The sequence below is a fragment of the Pygoscelis adeliae genome, unplaced genomic scaffold (assembly GCF_000699105.1).
Source record: "Pygoscelis adeliae isolate BGI_AS28 unplaced genomic scaffold, ASM69910v1 Scaffold101, whole genome shotgun sequence".
Taxonomy (NCBI): Eukaryota; Metazoa; Chordata; class Aves; order Sphenisciformes; family Spheniscidae; genus Pygoscelis; species Pygoscelis adeliae.
This window is the reverse complement of record NW_008824238.1, coordinates 8,543,809-8,562,353: the sequence shown is the minus strand read 5'-3', so window position 1 is coordinate 8,562,353 and position 18,545 is coordinate 8,543,809. Positions and strand designations below refer to the sequence as shown.

The following is an 18,545-nucleotide window of genomic DNA, read 5'->3' as shown; positions in this document are numbered from 1 at the left end:
TTATGTTCTTTAACGTGGCACTTATAGCCTGTCTGATCCATTAAAACTAACTTAAATCAGTATTGAGAAATAGATCTTATAAAGTGTTTCGGTGCTGTTGAAAGTGTGTTAAATAAAAAGCTTATTAGGCATAGTTCTACCATAAAAACAAAATAGAGACTGAAGTTTGTCTTGTGCTGTTCTCCTCCGCCCCACCCTTAAAGTAACAGTGATTTATGTGGGAGAAAAAGCAAGCCTTTAATTCACAATTCAGTGCAAAAGCATTTAATTTTATAGTAATTTCTGTGTTTTTCTTTTAATAACTGCAGGGTACTTTGTTTTTCTGGAGTGAGCTTTTACTTTTTGCAGTGCTCCATTGCAACAAATCATATTAATAATTACATAATTTGTCACCTTTTCTATGTGCCAATTAATGTTATTAGTGAAGAAATACCAAAACTTTATGACCGTGGTTGTCTTTTTTTTTTTTTGGTAAAATCTGCTAGAAACTACTCAAGGAATATGTGGTGACTGAGTCTTCACAGATAGTCCACATCCTTGCTTTCTTAGACTGTTTTGCTTTAATGTGGTAATTAAATTTGATATTAGGTAAAATAACTTACGTAAAGTTAGTAATGTACAAGAAAGACTTAGGGGTTATGCATTCTCACAGAACTTTAAGGAAGTCCACCTTCCACTACATCTTTTAAGCATTAAAACCAGTATCAGGATGTCACATTTTTAAGTCCTACCTAGGAAAACTGTTTCACTAAAAGCTTAAGGATGGTTCATGATGATGTCCTCATTTCTGGAAGGGAAGGCACCTGAACATCTGAATGGAAAAGTACAGATGTCAGATTCAGTGTGTCCAAGATGATAATATTTACATTATTCTCTGAAACATGCAGCACTGTGTTCTTCCGACCCCCCACCCCCCCTTCCTTCAGTGGACTTTGTTCTTGGGTCTGACATGTTTGTTGAATATTGTATCAAAGCCAAACCTTTCTGCTCAATAATAAACCCAACAAAAACCTAAAGTGCGTTAGAGTGATTAGAGAGACCCTGTAATGGTTGTTAAGGATTTTCCTGCAATCGTTGTCAGATGGAATATGGGGCAAGATGGATTGGCTTAGACCGAATTGGGAGTTAAGTGGACTAGCTTCAAGCTGAGAACTTGCTCCTGCGGATAGAATGCAGATGTTGCAAAAAAAAGTCAGAAGGGATAGAGGTCTGATAATGCATTGCCCTTGCTGACTGGATAGGAGCTGGGAGTTGGTTGCTTGTGAGCACTGTGAGGCCCCCTAAATCACTGAGCAACTATTCAAATTGGGCTGCTCGCCCCCTCAAATGTAGGCCTTCACTGAAAAAGTAATGCATTTAATTGTCTATCAGAACATGTCCAAAGAAAATTTGTTTGAATCCAAATGTATAATAGAGAATGCATTAAAGATGTAATGTAGTTATTTTTAAATAGTCCAAAGTAGCTTCTTAATGAAAATGAGAACACTTGCGTAACACTTGAAGAACTCAAGGATGACAATACCCTGCAACCTGTACGGGGAAATGAGTTACCACTGCCTTAAGTGAGAAGTGGGGTTCTGCATTTGTTCCCTAGAAGAAAACCAGAGTGACTAGATTTTTCTGGTTTCAGAGTCTGATGAATATAAAAACGAGTATGAAACCCCTGGATTGTAGGATATTGCAGGCCGTGTTGAGGAAAGCAAACCTTGCATTACACTAGTTGTGCTCTTTTAAAATCACTGTGGCTTTTTAGAGCCTTTGCTTTCTGTAGGAAAGATAGTGGTTTGGTTTCTTTGTTTTTTTTTTTTAAAAGGTGAGTGGAGAAGAGGGAGGAGCTGGGCACCATTATTTAAATAAAGTGTGTCTTAAACATTAAGGTTCTGTCACTGACAATTTTACCATTTGCTTCAAAATTTGTGTAGCTTTTTGGGCTTGTTCATATTTGTGGGTGTGTCCAAAATTTTTGTGCCGCTTCATATGTTTCTGCAGGAAGGCTAATGCAGAATGAGTATCACAGAAGGAACTGTATTTAGGCAGAGGTTGACACCCCTTTGTGGATTTCAGAGATAATCCATAAACTAAATTTATCCAGTCAATCATAAAAATCCAGACAAGAACAACTTTTGTTGTGTGTGTACAATGTATATCGAGCATCCCTGTAAACTGTCTTCTTGATCCTTTTAATTTGATATGTGAGCTTATTTTAGGAATAGTTTTAGTGTATTTTAAAATACATTGAGTTAATACTTGTGAGCTAATATAGCATAGAAGTCCTACCAATCTGTATAGCATTTTGCATAATTTGCTGCAATCTTGGCTAAGAAGTTGGTACATTAAACTTTTTCTTTTTAATCATTACTTCTTTGCAGTGCTTTTAAATTTACAAATGTGAACAATGTAACATTGATCAGTTATGTTTCTGGCTGCCATGTATTGCGGAGATTGTTGAATGCCCTGCAACTGTGCAGCAGCCTTTTACTGTGAACGTTTTGGTTTTTTTTTCCTGCTGTGAATTCAGTCATGGACAAAGTTACTATAGTAACTATTTGAGATGTATTACAACATGCTCTATTTAATCACCCAGTTGTCCAGAATAATTAATGCTGAAAGGTAATTAAGGTCTGGTTTTGTTGTTCTGTCTAGTGAAAAGCATTAGCCATAACTTTATATTCTTGATGTTATGATATCCAAAGATTTTGAAACTTAAATTGTTGCATCATGAGCCAATATTACTACAATATTCAAACCACAGTGATTTTTTGTCTTCCTGGGACTCAGGATGCAAAACAGACCCTGAAATAGATCAGAATTTGGAGTTCATATACGATGGGAAGAATTAAACTGAAATGGTGGTGGGAAATTGTGTGACCAGTCTTGTTGCTGTATTTTAAACCTGAAAGGCTGAAGGTAACAAACAGATTTCGAATAGGGTTTAGGAATACAGAATGTAAGCAATGGAGACTGGGAGCCTCAGATAGCACAGGACATGAATTAAGTTCAGTAATGCTAATGTGAAATACAGGAGCTGGAGAAATGTCAGAAACAGCTCATCTCTTCTGATCCTCACTTCACAGAAGTGTGGAGGGTGACATGGATTGAAAATAGCAAAGCAAGTGTGTCTGCTTCTTACATAAAACTACCCTATTTTATATATACTAGGGATAAGATAAAAGAGCAGCTCCATAGTAAGTTAATGCTTTTCTTGTACTGAATGGCTTATGCAGAGTTTGTCAGTGGCTGCCCTGAGACCTTCTCAAAAAACTTACAATTTTGGTAAGATTCTTCCTTGATAAGCAGGTGGCCTTTAGTGAACTGAAGGAACTTGAAAGATTCAAGTCATCTCTTCAAGTGGTATATAGGCTATACGTGATATCCATTTGTTTAGGAATTAATTTTGCCTCACTTGTATTACATTATTCTTCACTCCCTCACTGTGCTGTGGTTAAGAAAGACATTAGTTTCTTTTGAACTTACTGTTGGGTAAGCCTTGCTTCCTGGGAGCGGGTTCTCAGAATTCTTTTACTTTCTGTCCTTTGTCCCAGTCCTCCTCCCCCAGGCCCCACCAAGACGGAAGCTAGAAACCAATGCTGGCCTTAAAATGCATCTCCTTAGGGATGTTTTCCCCTATTCCTGTGGGAAGCTTGTAGTCTCTCTTGCTGGTTCCTGAAGGATAGTGTTTCCGTCCTGCATCTGACTGGAAGGATTTCTTTCGTTGTCTTGTCAGTGCCCAGCTAGAATGCATTCTGAATGCAAAATCTCCGTCTTCCGCTTTAAAGTGAATGGGGACAGGAATGTTCCTACCACGTGCCTCTTGGGACATGCATCTCTCTTTGGGATACAGACTATTTATTTCATTCTGTATTGTGTTGGACTATTTCATTAATTTTGGAAAACTAAAAACGGTTTTAAACTCTTCAGTTTTTTGAAAGAAAGTTGGTTTCCTGGTGGTTGCTAGCCAGTTAGAACTCATACTTTGGATAGTGTTCTTTCTTCTGATAATTACCTTTCAATGCAGTTCTGCAGAGCGTTTCCTTATGAAGTCTTCACATACATACACTTTAGCATGTCAGGTTTTTTGCAAGTGGAAAATTTTATGTACTGTATGTAACACATTCAGCAGTTGAATTATGTTGCTATAAAAGCATTTTTTGTATACAGTCCTTAATTACCAGAACTTAAATATAAAACTTTGTGATGAGTAACTCCTCTGTACACTGCTGTTTAATCCTATGCTTTGTATAGTTATGGCTGAAAATCATGCAGATTATCGGTGTGCTAATGAAGTTAACTGTGTTTCTAGCCCAGATGTCAGAGCATTTCTTCAGATGGATAACCCAAAACACCAGTCGGATCCATCTGAAGATGAAGATGAAAGGAGCAGTCGGAAGGTAGTAAAACAGAAGTAGAAGTGTCTTCTAAATTTTAGTTACTTGAGGGCAATCTTAAGTATATTGTTTACTGAAAATTACTGGGTTTTTTCGCAGTAAATCCCCTCCATGCTCTTTTAAACAAATGTGTTCCACTGTGGGCTGTAAGATATTTTTCTGTCAGATGTGAACTGCAGAGAGGGGTAAAAGTGGTGGCTAGCTTTGTCTTGCTTCTTCCCCACTTGCTATATGGGTTAAAGAAACACAGCTTTAGTCATAGCTTAGCTATCACAGTTTTTGCAATCTCTTCAAAGATTCTTGCTAAGAACATCTGGCAAGGAGCAGGGGAGAGTGAATGTTTAATTGTTGTTTTGTTTGCTTATGTGTTGGTTTTCTTAAAATAGGGGGAGGAATATAATTCTCGGGAAGGAGGAGGAGGGAATGCAGTCTTTCTAAAAGTCACTCAGGAGCAAGGATGGATTTGATATCATTTCACATATAACACTGTGCGAGGTCTGAAGCCTTTTTTGTCACAAAAGCCACTACATAGCTAGATGGATTCTCTGAAAATTAATTTACAGCCTCCAGAAACAGTGCTGTTTGGGAAAAAAAAAAAAGTAGTATTTCTAGGAAGGCAGAAGTGCCATATTTAAACTTGTTTTCTCTATGGCTTGCTTCTTGGCATACAGATGTGATCTTAGTACTTTTCTTCTTATTCAGCCCCTCTTAAAGATGTAAGATTTGTTGTTTTGGTTTGTGTGTGATCCACAGCAGATCTAGTGTTTTCTGAAAGTTTCACTTCCAAAGATGCCAGTCTTTGCTGCCTTTTTTTTTTTTTTTAAGTGCTTGACAGCACTGTGAGCATGCAGCAAAATTCTAATTTAAAATACCTGTTTCCTCCTCCTTTGAAAGGTATTTTAAATAATGTGGAATGATCTAAACCTTCTGTGGAAAATTAACGATGTGTCATGCCACAACAAATTCCAAAACAGGAAGAGAGCTAATGGACCATACTTTTTGATAGAAAATTCACCTTCTCGTAGTTACTGTAAGTGATGAAGCTGAAGAATAAGGAACAAGAACAAGCCCTCAAGAAAAGAAAAATCTTAAAACTTATATAGTAGCTTTTTTAAAACCGTCCAGTACTATTGTGTGATTTGCTCTTATTAGTGAATAGTAGCATCCAGCGCTGCTGTCGGGGCATTTTCTGCTGCTGTAGGAGTACTGGTTTTGTGATGCCTGCTAGCCTGTCCCCAGGTGGCTTGTCTTTGAATGCAGTTTATCCTTCTCTGATAAAGTCCAAAACCACAATGAGGGTACAAATACTGCTTTTTTAATCAGAAACAAAAGGGAGAAAATTGCCTAAATGACAGTGGCTTCCTCCTCTCCCTGTAACTTACAAATTCTGTCTGGGTGTGTACTGGTAAGATTCATGCCATTCCTGGAATTGAGTTAGTTAACCTTTAATGTCAGGATAGAAAAGGTCGGTAATGTTTTTCTTGGGGCGGGGAGAATGTTCACTTTTGTTGTTTTTTGGTTGTTTTTTTTTTTTTTTTAAAGCACCATGTCTTTCACTAATGCTGCTTGCATAAACAGTGTGGGTTTAAAGTTATTTTATTGGTAAGATCTTGGAAAATTTAGAATAAAAGGTAGAAAATATATTCCTAGAGCAAATACAGAAAGGGTTAAATTCTGGATGAGGAACAAGTTGTTTGCTGACACGCTCTTAAATTTTTGTTCCTAATCTTGTCCTCTGTGTCTGGACACAACTATTTTATTATCTTCATTCTTGTATGTGATGTGTGTAGAAATAATATGTGACGAGGTGATGGTGGGCAGATAGTTCAACTTATGAAGTTCCCAATCTGGATGTTAGATCTCTTCAGAAATCTAATTTAACAAGTGTGAAGGTATGGATTGAGCAAATTAGTAGAGTATTTTGAAATGAATATTGGTTGAAATACAAGAGAGAATTTAAAAAAAAAAAAAAAACCACAAAACCCCCCCAAAAAACTAAAAATAAACCTCTTTGTCTCTCCCAACAGCTAAACTCTACCTCACAGAATATCAACTTGGGACCATCTGGAAATCCTCAGTAGGTTTCAATTAAATTGAATTAAAATGTAATTAAATTTAATGTAAAATCTTTATTTTAATGAAATCTTATTAAAATTAATTTTAAAACCTGAAAAATTAGACTGAGTGTAATAGTTAATAGTATGAAAAGTTCTTTGGATATATGCCTTTATTTATTGATTTGTACTGCTCAGGAGGAAGCAAAACATTGAATCTTGTGCTACATAAACAACCGCTGTTAAAATATTTTTTTCCTTTTAACCTTCCGATCTTGTTAGGCTGCTATCCTTTTACTTAAGGATGCTGTAGCAAAGATGACGAGTCTTGGGAGTGGTTGCACAACTGTTAAGAATGTGAACAGTTTCTGAGAACAAGTTTGTTTTAATGCATGGCAAAGGAGCAGCTTGTCTTGTTGATACTACAAACCTAGTTACTGCCGTCATAACTTGCTTCTCTGGTGTCTTCTGTAGAGTTTCTGTTCTCAGTTCTGTGTGAATCTGTGCTTTTCTCATCTAGGAGATGACTGCTCTTTTGGTTTTGCTTCCCTCACAGATTTGTTCTGGGCTAACAGGAGGAAAATGCTTAATAGATTACAATAAGAAATGAAATTTAAGAGTACTTCCCTTCAGGGGCAATAAATGAAGAGGTGTATGGTGATGTAACTGTTGTTTTGGAATTTGAAAACATGGATAATGGTTTTGCTGACAAAAATACCTCTGCACTGTATTTAGGAAAAAGTGAGGGAATCCTGGGAAATAACTGAAAGGAGTGGTGATGTGGGAAGTGGAAAAACAGAGAGTGAGTTCATACATACCCACACAGAAGAGGAAGGTGTTAGGGCATCCCTCCTCTCGCTGTAATTTAAAATGAGAGAGGAATAGGTGGAGGGAAGGAGGGGATAAGCAAAGAGAGAACAGATAACAAACTTGGTCTGTCCTTCCTTCCCTCATGTAAGCTTGAGAATCCACTTGCTCCTCCTTTACATCTTAAACTTACAAAATAAAATAAACTCGAAGGATGCAACTTGAACACTTTCCCTGGAGGAAAATGGAATTGCAAAATGCAGAGGAGTCGTCTCCAAGGGAAGGTCTGCAGAAGTCTAGGTGTTGGGTAGAATGAAGAATAAAGGAAGGTGCCAACAGACTGTTCTTCTCACATTACAACTCAAGGGCTACACTAGACTGCCATACAGCTATAAAGCTTGTAATTTCTACTCAGATGACCTGTCTCCTTCCTAAATATCTTTCAGTGCCAAACCAACAGACTTTGATTTCCTGAAAGTCATTGGGAAAGGCAGCTTTGGCAAGGTGAGCTTTCTTATTACTGTGTCTTATCCTGGTGCAAGGATGCTAGCTGGTGTCTTGTGCATAGTGACTGTTGGCTAGACTTGGCCAGAGGTTTTGGAAGTGGTGTCAGTCTAGGGTGGCATATAAACTGTCGTATTGGATCCCTGTTGCTGCTTCTTTATAGCCCTGCCATTTTTTCCCTGGTGCGGCAGTTGGCTGCCTCTGTCACTTGTTGGGAGTAACAAAAGGGAGGGTTTCCCTTTCTCGTTAAGAGCAATAGGGATCCTCTGTTTCCCCCAGAGAGGAAGGGAGGTACCCCTGTGCTTATGCAGAAGCTGGAGTACGAATCGTGCATTTCCCTTTGGCATGGACTGTTTTGTCAAACCCCTAATGCTATGGAGCAGTGTGAGCGACAGGCCATTGAAAAGTGACTTAAATATTGATATTCTACAAAGATGCAACAGAGAATCCCTCTTTAAATCTTTGTTTTCAGGTTATTTTTCAAGTTGTTTTCCATTAAATTATCTGTAAAACTTATAAAACGAGCTGAAATTGGTCTTGATAGAGATTCAGCAGGTCCTGGAAAATAAATGTTATAATTCAGTCTTTCATGATAACACTATCATGACAGATTTTACTGAACTGTAAGCTCACTCTATTGGTGATGATATTGCTGATTGACTATATTAAAAGCAAAGAAACTTTATTGTGAAAAAATAGCACGAATACTTTCCAGTTATGCTGAAATGATGAAAATACTACTAATAAAACGTGAACTGCAACAAGCACATTTCTTCATTTGTTTTGGATTTCACAGGTTCTTCTTGCAAAACGAAAACTGGATGGGAAATACTATGCTGTCAAAGTGCTGCAGAAAAAAATTGTTCTTAATAGGAAAGAGGTGAAGAGAAATACTCTTTCTCCACCCACCTCCCTTCCCTTTTCCCTTAATTACAAAATCATTCCTGTTTACTTATTGATCTTTACTTCCTTACAGCAAAAACATATTATGGCTGAACGTAATGTGCTTTTGAAAAATGTGAAACATCCATTTTTGGTGGGATTACATTACTCATTCCAAACAACAGAAAAGCTTTACTTTGTCCTGGATTTTGTTAATGGAGGAGAGGTATGTGGTGGTTGCGTTTTGGATTTGAGTCTCTATTTTTGCTAATTCTAGGTGGGAGGAACGAAATGATCCTTTACAATGGGCTGTGATCAGTATTCTCCCAATTTTGAAAATCCTATTATGGACAGCTAAATAAAATTAGTTTTTACTGTTAAAATTATATGTTATTAACCTGGGGTTTTGTGTGTAATGTTCTTATTTACTATTTGCGTATTTACAGCTGTTCTTTCACTTACAAAGAGAACGTTCCTTTCCTGAGCACAGAGCCAGATTTTATGCTGCTGAAATAGCCAGTGCACTGGGCTACTTACACTCCATAAATATAGTGTACAGGTAAGTTTCTGAAATGTATCCTTGTCCTGCAGAAGTTCAAAATAGGACAAATTACTGAATAAAAACCACTACATGAAATCATCTTACGGGAAACTCGAACATAAGAATTTCACCAAAACTTGGAAGCTTTCAGCTGAAGAATAAAAGTCCTTGCCTCTGAAGCTCTTGTGTTAGTGACTGCTGTTTTGAATTAATACGATTTTTTTCTTTTTTAAAATAGGGATTTAAAACCAGAAAACATTCTCCTAGATTCACTAGTAAGTAGGCAATATTATTTTTGGTTTTCTGTGTTCTCTCACAAAATTGACACGTACGTGTATCGACATGTTGACCATGTTCTGTTTTTAAAATACCGCTCTTTATTAAACAGGGTCACGTTGTGTTGACGGACTTTGGACTTTGTAAAGAAGGGATTGCAAGTTCTGATACCACTGCAACTTTTTGTGGGACACCAGAAGTATGTTGACAACTTTCGCGGTTTTTTGGCTAGTAATTAATGACTATTATTAATATTTGTGTAACTGGAAGATCAAATACTCCATTTTGTACAGTTGGAGACTTGCATTCTTTTATGCAAGCTCTTCCATGAAACCAAACCAAAGACAAGCTTCCTGCAGATCTGTTCTTTGTCCTTTTTACTAATACACAGTGTCTCCTACTTACTACCCACATCCCATAACGCATCTTTTCCTCCTTTTTTCCAGCCCTTTTCAAACATTCTGTTCCTCCCATGTCTCCTGACTGCTGGCTAGACACAGGACAGTTAGCTTGTGTAACAGCTGCAACAGATTTGGCAATATGAATCTGCTTAGCACATTCTGCCACTGATTTTTAGTAAGTTTATAAGGATTTAAGATCTGTGAGTCTTGAGCAAATTTTGCATATGCGTGAAACTGAACTTGCTGACTGAGTTTATTCTACTCTGTTGTCTCTTTTTACTAAGAAAACTAGGCTGGAAAACTCAGAATCTGGAAGTCCTGAACACATATGAGGGATTCACTGAAATGCCAGGATTAGTGGCTTTGAGAATTTGATAAACATACTTTAAATTACAGAAAAGGCCTTTGAAGGCAGTGAAGGATGAGTGAGGAGTAGCATTTAGCTGAAACGTTTGAACTCAAAAAAAAGAAGCCGGTGGCAACATGTGACAACTTATCCTAGTTATGATCAGAGTAGGAATCCATCAAGCTGAATGGTAAATGTGAGCTGAAACAATATTTGTTGAATATTTTGGGAAGTTCAAAGGACAATATATAGAACACTGGATCTGTCTTGAGAAAATCTGTGGGTTAAAAACCCCGTGTTCAGAGGCTTAGTCTTCACATTTACCTTGGACTTGCATGAATTGCAACATAGGAGGATGCTAATGCTGTTGCTTCATATGAGTTCTTAAAAATATCAAGACTAAACATAGCAGTTGTGTATTAGCCTTTCTAATCAGAGATTCATATTCAAATCTTTCACGATCCTGCTGGAAGTGTAATGATCTTCTCAGTGTTCCTAGACACTGAGTTGAATGACTTGGTGAGTTCCAACACCTAAAAAGCTCAAAGGAGGTTGTGAAAGATTAGAAAAAGCAGTTGAGTTCAAAGTTCTTCAGCTGCTTTTCATGCTTTTGCAGGGTCATCTGTAGACAAATGAGTTACAGGGCACTCGTACATACAGAAAGTTTGAGAAAGACTGATGTAATCAAACTGAGTTTTAGTCTGTGCCTTGTCTGACAATGCTATCATCTATTTGTAAATTAAATTTCAGAATTTGGATACTGGAATGATAGAAGTGATCATCCTCTTGTTTTGAGAGGTTAGAAACTGTGTGTGCTGTAGATGAGGACTGCGATGATGATGATCCATCCATAGTAATTTTATATTACATATTCACAAAGAATAGTCTCGTATTATGAAGTGGCTGTCCTTGCGCTGTAGTGTTAGTAAGCTCTGAGATGCTGAGTAGATTTCTTGCAAGGCAGATGGAAACCAGTTAGCATTGACATTCAGTGTTCGATGGTATTGGATGTTTATCACAGATCAGTCAAGTGATACCTATTTGACAAGAATGTCTAATTTAGCAACTCACAACTCATGCCCTCATTGAGATTTACAGTGAAACTTAATATAGGTCATACAATTTTGATATAGGTCATACAATTTCTCAATAGTGATAGATTTGAAGCAGAATTAAGATCTTCTCCTTTCATTTTTATGTGCTGGGTGGAGAGCATACAGGCTGAGAATGGCAGAGTAGGCATGGCTAGTAGCCAGCTTGCTGAGAGATGTTGCTGCCGCAACAGTGCAGCAACCTATCTGAAATGTAAAACAAGCTTCATAACAGAGGTGGCAAAGTAGTTTGGCAAAACAATAGTGCGTGGGAAGTATTGTTTCAGTTGGGAAAACAGGGGTCCTACTTGGTAAATGACCAGATGGCGATGAAGTATTTGCCAGGTTTGTTGAAGGATAAGATAAATACTTAGCAGTCTTACAATTGCTATGAAGCAACTTTTCCTGAAGGTGTTTATTGTGATGTGACTAAAACCTAGGTTTTATTCTTGCTAGCCTAATGCTCTAAAATACTTTTTTATTTATTTTTTTATTTTAGTATCTTGCACCAGAAGTCATTAAAAAGCAGCCCTATGACAACACAGTAGACTGGTGGTGCCTTGGTGCAGTTCTTTATGAAATGCTTTATGGGCTGGTATGTACTTAATATGTGGGGGGCAGGGGTTGCTTCCCCCCTCCTCCCCCTTTATGTGAAGTAACCCTGGAGTGTTGTTAAAGATGCTAACTTTTGCAAATTATTGAAATACTCCACTTAAATGGATGAACAGTTTGTCTTATACCTAACGTAGCACCTGTTCTCTTTTGGATTTTGCATTGCCTCTTGATGTCTAAAATTTTGCTTTCTAGTGAACTGCTGGTCATCAACACCGATGAAGACAAGTAGTCATCACTTTGAGGGAATGAGAGAGTAAATTGCATCAGCAGTGATAACACCCAATAAAAAACCCCAACTTATACGTGAAATTTTGCTAAATACTGGAATAAATAAAATTAAAATACTTTTTTTTACTTAGGTCTCCCAGAATTTTTCTCCTAGCTTTTCCAATTCTTGATGCAGCATTAAAACAAAAAAATCTTACTGTGCTTCTTCTAGTCATATGCAATCACTCCAGTAACAATCTGTTCTGTTAGTTGTCTTGAGTTCTATCTCCTCCCATAGGACCTTAAATAGGGAGTTAGATTTGTTTTTCCACTCCCATGTTCTTTTCAGGCAAGTTCGATGGGAGCTTTGAAGCCGGATGGCATCTATGGCTACTTAAGAGTGTGAGAACACATTAGGAGAAGAGGAGGTGGGTGGGGAAGCTATCAAGTGTAAAGATCTGGCAATGGTGATGACTGAATTAGAAGCTAGCAGTGCAAAAGAAGAGGTAGATTTCTTCTTCACTGCTAGCAGTTTGTAGTTCTTACAGAATTATTTATGGATCCAAACACATGAAACAAAATGTCGCATGTGGCTTCAAATTCATGTATAACTCTTATTTTTTAGCCTCCTTTTTACTGCCGTGATGTTGCTGAGATGTATGAGAATATTCTTCATAAACCCCTAGTTTTGCGCCCAGGAATCAGTCTTACAGCCTGGTCTATTCTGGAAGAACTTTTGGAGAAAGATCGGCAAAGCAGACTTGGAGCAAGGGAAGATTTTGTATGTAATGTCCTAATTTATCAAGCGGTACTTCATTTAAAGGGACATGACCCAGATTATGTGCACAGCACAGGTTTAATAGGTGGAGATAGAGATTGCTCTGTTCTGCCTCTTTTCCTCCTTTTTATTTCTTCATTAAAGACACTAGTGTGGTCAATCCCTGAAAGTTGTTGGGGATAGGAGAGACGTGATTGTCGTGGGATATAAGTATTTTGAGCTTGGCTGCTGCTGTACCTGCCAGCAAAGGAAACACAGTTCCTGGTGTAGTAGTCACTAAGATGTACTAAGGTAGGTTTCACTGTTCATTGTGAAACTGGGAAATAATCAAAAGAAAAGGCTATTTTCTGGTAATGTCAGTTTAACTAACTACATGAAAAACAGTCTTCAGATAAAGAGGAAGACTAGTACCGTGCAAACAGCAGCTCTTTTTTTTTTTTTAGCCTTAAAATCATGGCAAATGTTTTCCCAGTGTAACAACATAAACCTTTGTTTGCAAGAAGGTGATGCGAGAAAGTATAGATGTCTTCAGAACTGTGCGATGAGGAATGATCTAGAAGGACTTCTTCCATCCATTAGTTGTGAGATGTTCATAGTCGTCTGTTTGCAGCCTTAACGTTAGGTAGTCTGTTGACCTTGTAACAGAGCATTTAGATTATGATGTCATACTTCTCAGTGTGGAACAAGATGAAAGGATGGTAGCATTTAGCATAGCTGTTTGCTGCTTCATAACTAGTAAGCATAGTGCAGAGTTGTTGAAGCAGCCGCTTCTCAGACAATTATCTGCTTCACAAAAACTAACGAAACTTTAAGGCAGGAGCAGAGATACTGACAGAGAAAACATTCTTGCTCTGTGGTAGACTTCAAGGTGGTTGATTTTAAGGCATAAAAGCAAAAAATATGATCTTAAAAGGAAACCAGTTTGTAGAGGCAGGCTAACAAATTTTAATTGCTGTTTTTACCAACTACAGTTTTTATTGCAAAGTAAACTGTGAATAAATAAACTGATGAAGGACTCGACTTCCTTATGTGCATGCAGTCTGAAGTAGTATTTACTGTGATGCACAGGATGGATTTCTGAAATACATAAAATCTTTATTCCTTACTGCAGCTTGAAATTCAAAAGCACCCGTTCTTTGAATCTCTCAGCTGGACTGATCTTCTTCAGAAGAAGATTCCGCCACCATTTAATCCTAATGTGGTAGGTGCTGTTTTAGTTCATACCTGCCAACTTTCTGCCTTTGAGGGCTCATCTGTTTGCAAAGAATGTTTGTTTCAGAATGGTGAAGAATGGGAACCCCCCAGTGCTGACTGGCCTTTTGAGCTGTCACGCTTTTGAGCAGTGATACTGTCTTTTTTCACTTAAAACTCAGTTTGACATATCACTGTTTCCTCCGCTCATTCCTGTCAAAGTACTGTCAATTTTTGTGGGGTCTGAAGACCAAAGAAAAAAATACAGATAGCCTCTTTATTTGAAGACTTTCCAAAAGACCAATTTACTGCTTTTTTGGTAGTTATTAAGCCTTAGTTGCAGCTTTGCTTTATCCTCCCATTAGTTTAAACTGTGTCAACCTGTGACTGCTTGTCCAAAAACTTGGGGGGAGGGGGGGGAAGTCCTTCCTAAAGTCACATCAGAGCATCACCTTTTGTTGAGCCTGTGTCTGTTTGGTGAAGAAGCCTTAGCTGTCTTGTCTCTTCTCGATGTGACTAAATATTACTATGCTTTAGTTCTTAGATCAGCTTCCCAGTAACACACCTATCATAACGACAGTACTGTTGCTAGAATTTAACACTTAAAGTAGTATTGATGGAAAAGGGAGAAAGAGAATTTGGTGTGGTTGGGTTTTTTTGTTGGCGGGTTTTGATATTTGGGGTTGGTTTTTTGTTTGGTTTTGGTTGGGGGGGGGTAGTTTTTGCATCTCCCTAACAGTCATTTAAGGAGACATTTCTTCATATTTTTTAGGTTTATCAGATCATAAAGGTGTGTAAGCTTTGGCCTGAACACCAGCCTAAAAGAAACAAGCAGGCTTTTAATAACTGTTTTCGGGGATGCTGTGGTGTGCTTCCTTAAATTTCCTGTACTTAGAGGAAAGAATGACATAGCCTCAAGAGTTAAATTTGAAATCTAAAGGACAATGCAAGTTTAAAACACAGTATTAATATGACAACTGATAGATCTTTCTATTTTCTAGGTTGGACCAGATGATATTGGGAATTTTGATGCTGTGTTTACAGAAGAAATGGTCCCATACTCAGTTTGCGTTTCTTCCGATTACAACATTGTTAATGCCAGTGTCTTAGAGGCGGACGATGCATTTGTTGGATTTTCATATGCACCACCTTCTGAAGACATGTTTTCCTAGGAAGTTAGAAGCCAACAGTGTTTTGCAAGTCTTGCGGTGAACTGAAATGTTAGGGTTATGGACACATTCCAAAATAGTGTAACTAGTGCCTCGTTTTGTATGTAAGTTTGAAACCTATGAACAAACTTTCTCTGCTGTATAGGAGGAATTTGGGCATTTTGGATGGCTTGCTTTGGGGTTTGAACTGTTTGTTCCTGCTGCAGAAAATATTTTTTAAAACCTTTAAAAAGCATTCTCTACATATTTTTTAAGCAAAAACACTGACTGTTCTCCTCAATCCCTTCGAGTTTACATTCATACCTATCTAAGATTTGGCTGGCACAAACAGCAGCAAATTTAGTAAATTTATAAATGCTTTTGTACCTATTTACGGTGACTTTGTGCTTGAATTGTAACTATGCAACTCGTCTTTTGTATATCCTGGTTTAAAAAAGGTAAATGTTTTCCCTGTTGTATCAGTTTGAAATACATGTTAATTTACCTGTCAGCACTTAAATGAGGGGTTAATATAAGTTAAGACCAAGATTCTTAAAGGACTTCTACAGAATGAAAAGCTGATCGTGTAAAACTGGATTGTTGCTCTTGCCCTTGCTGAAGTACCCATTCACTCAACTGGATTATCTGAGGTATGGGGCTTTATTCACAGCGAGGAAAGAACAAACTAACTGGATTGATTTGATAACATTACTGATCATGTGTTCTACTTTTCTTTCCTCCTTGAGATAAATACGTCTATATTTCAACTACATTAAAATATTTTTGGTTAAAACTCTTGCTTTTCCAAAGATACAATATGCAATAATCACTGTTACTTTAAAAGGCTATCTTGCTTTGACCTTTTGGGGGTGGGCAGTGAGGGGATCATGCCAAATATTAGGGATTTTTCTCACGGATTTATAGTTTGAAACACTAATATGTTCCAGATAGATTGTATTTCAGCGTTCATAGCTACTTGTCTTTGTGTTCCAGTTTGCACCATTTTTAAATCTTCACTTGATATTAGGGGAAAAAAAATGTAAATTACGCTGATAACTTTTAGAATGTGAAAAGCTATTGTATCTCTCATAACATACACGTGTATGGACAAACTGATAATTCTGAACAATTTCTGTTTAAGGAAATTTTTTTAAACAATGCAAAAATTGACTGCAGTTACAGTGTATAAAAGCCTATCACGGTAGTAGTTTTATTATATATATTACTTGTAAATAACAACTTATTTTTGTCTGTTACTTCAAAAATGTTCTGTGGGTTTTTTTGTTCATAAATACATTCAGTTAAATGCCTTGATTTGAGAGAAGTCTGATAAGACACTGATGAGTAGCCAGAGTTAAATGTTAGATAAATTTCAGTATCTAAAATCGTCTCATTTTTGACAAAATAAGAACTAAGAGACATGCTATCTATATTGCATCAAGATCAGTTAAAAATTGAGAATACTGGGGAAATGAGCGTATCAAATCGTAATTCTTTTGAAATTAATGTTGTGTCAACAGTGAAACATCAGACAAGTGGAAACTAAAACAGGATTCCTTGCTTGTCTCGGGGAGTATCTCCTATAGCACTCTCTCCTGCGTAGTGCTTAAGTGACGCTGAGCAGTTGCTACATGAGCTGTTGGAAGGTGGCTGGGTAAAAAGTAAGAATTGACGTTGGCATGGAAGGGAGGAGGGAACTGTACCATTTGTGGGAGCGGACTGGTGGCTTGGCACTCGTTTTCCATGGTGCCGCTCTTTGGAAATAGCTATGCAGATGTTCAGGACAACCAACAACTACATGAATCCTGTTCTTGCAGTTACAATCTCTTGGAAGCAACAGCCTTATCTTTTTTTTTTTTTTAAACATATGTCTTTCTGATGGACTGGAAAGCAGAAATTGATTGCAAGAAAGGAAGTATCCATCCTCATACTGAGTTTTTACTCTGTATACTCCTGAAATTATTGTGGGCTACTCTCTAGTACCTTCTCTTTATGGCAGGGAAGCACATACTGTAGCTGCCTTCTGCTTCTCCCAGCAAGGAAGTACAGTACTGTAGAGAGATGGGAAGGAGAAGGGGATACTTCAGAAATTGTTGCTGTGGGAGCTAGCACCTCTTTTAGTTTCTTTGTCTTGCATTTCCAAGATGTCTATACCTAGCTGCCTGACTAGGGTGAGGGGTTTTTTCTTTTTTTTTTTTTTGTTGTCATAAATTTGGGGGTTCGTCCCCCCTTTTTTTAATTAAAAAAAAGATGGCAGTGGTAGTTGAAGTTATTTCTGGGAGAGCAGTTTAATAATTGCTTATTAAACTTTTTCCTTCAGCAGGCTCTGCCTTTCTGGCAAAGTGTGAATGTGTTAAATATATCACTTGCAATACTTAAGTTCATTTTGTTTCTTCTACTATAAGTTCATATTGTGAAATGCCTTGGTCAGATTAGGACTTCCAAAGATAACCAACTCTGTGTACGACATCAAGCAGTAAAGCCTCACAATACTTCAGTGCTCTCGTTCTGCATCTCTCTGCATTTCATGATGCTGGTTTTCAAAGTAAGACGGATGGCTTCAGAGTGTAGTAGTCCCTTCACCCATCCTGCGCTGAAAAGTGGCATCTGAAGCACTAGTGGTGGTAAAGCCTAGACAGGAGACTGTCGAAGAACCTACACAGGAACCACCTGTGGTATTCCCTTCCTGTTTTGGCAGATATGTAATAAAAGGAGGTAAAACTTGTCTGTGACTAATGCAAGGGGGTTTCGCCTGTCTGTAGCAAAAGGGGATTGTTCCTCCCCTTCCAGAAAGGTGCAGCTGAACCCTGTGAGGAGTAGGCCTCTTCTGGTGCTGTAGAAGCAGAGGAAGGGTGCCTCACTGGTCTTTTGGCCTGGGAGGGAGAGAGAGAGAGACAAGAAGATGGACTGACTGACATGCATGGCAGTTGGAAAAACACAAACTGAAATACAACAGAAAAAGAGAGTTCAGAGGTGCTGTCCTGGGAGCTAAGTTTGCGAATGGCTGGCATGCTAAAGGCAGCAGTTAAATGTGCGATGTTTATTAATGAAAGAGAGAAAAATTGTTTTACAAATCCGTTGTCTTTTAGTACTTACTACGCTGTCAGTGCCTGACCCTTTTCTAGTGACCTGCCTAGGACTGTGGCCATAGTAAAGCGAAGGCAGTGCACCCCACAGTAGCTGTGTCCTCAATGGGGCAGAGTCATCCAGAAGAGGTGGTACGGAGGGAGGGGGGGCTGCCCTTTAGGAGGCTGGTAGTGGTGGCAGAGAGAGGCTGAGCCCGCTGGGGCAGGCGGCTGCCGGGCGGAGGGGGAGGCAC

The 18,545-nt window shown here is 38.1% G+C and overlaps 1 protein-coding gene across 1 annotated transcript in view; it reads left to right on the top strand.

The window, feature by feature from the left end:
* LOC103926207 (serine/threonine-protein kinase Sgk3) overlaps positions 1-16,014 on the top strand; it is a 34,593-nt gene extending 18,579 nt beyond the window's left edge. The window contains exons 6-17 of the mRNA XM_009335047.1: positions 4,301-4,388; positions 6,413-6,462; positions 7,693-7,750; positions 8,547-8,630; positions 8,727-8,858; positions 9,079-9,191; positions 9,412-9,448; positions 9,562-9,648; positions 11,787-11,882; positions 12,735-12,890; positions 13,999-14,088; positions 15,080-16,014. Coding sequence (XP_009333322.1) covers positions 4,301-4,388; positions 6,413-6,462; positions 7,693-7,750; positions 8,547-8,630; positions 8,727-8,858; positions 9,079-9,191; positions 9,412-9,448; positions 9,562-9,648; positions 11,787-11,882; positions 12,735-12,890; positions 13,999-14,088; positions 15,080-15,250 — 1,162 coding nt within the window. The 3' untranslated portion in view covers positions 15,251-16,014. The remainder of the gene's footprint in view (positions 1-4,300; positions 4,389-6,412; positions 6,463-7,692; positions 7,751-8,546; positions 8,631-8,726; positions 8,859-9,078; positions 9,192-9,411; positions 9,449-9,561; positions 9,649-11,786; positions 11,883-12,734; positions 12,891-13,998; positions 14,089-15,079) is intronic.
* Positions 16,015-18,545: the final 2,531 nt, after the last annotated feature.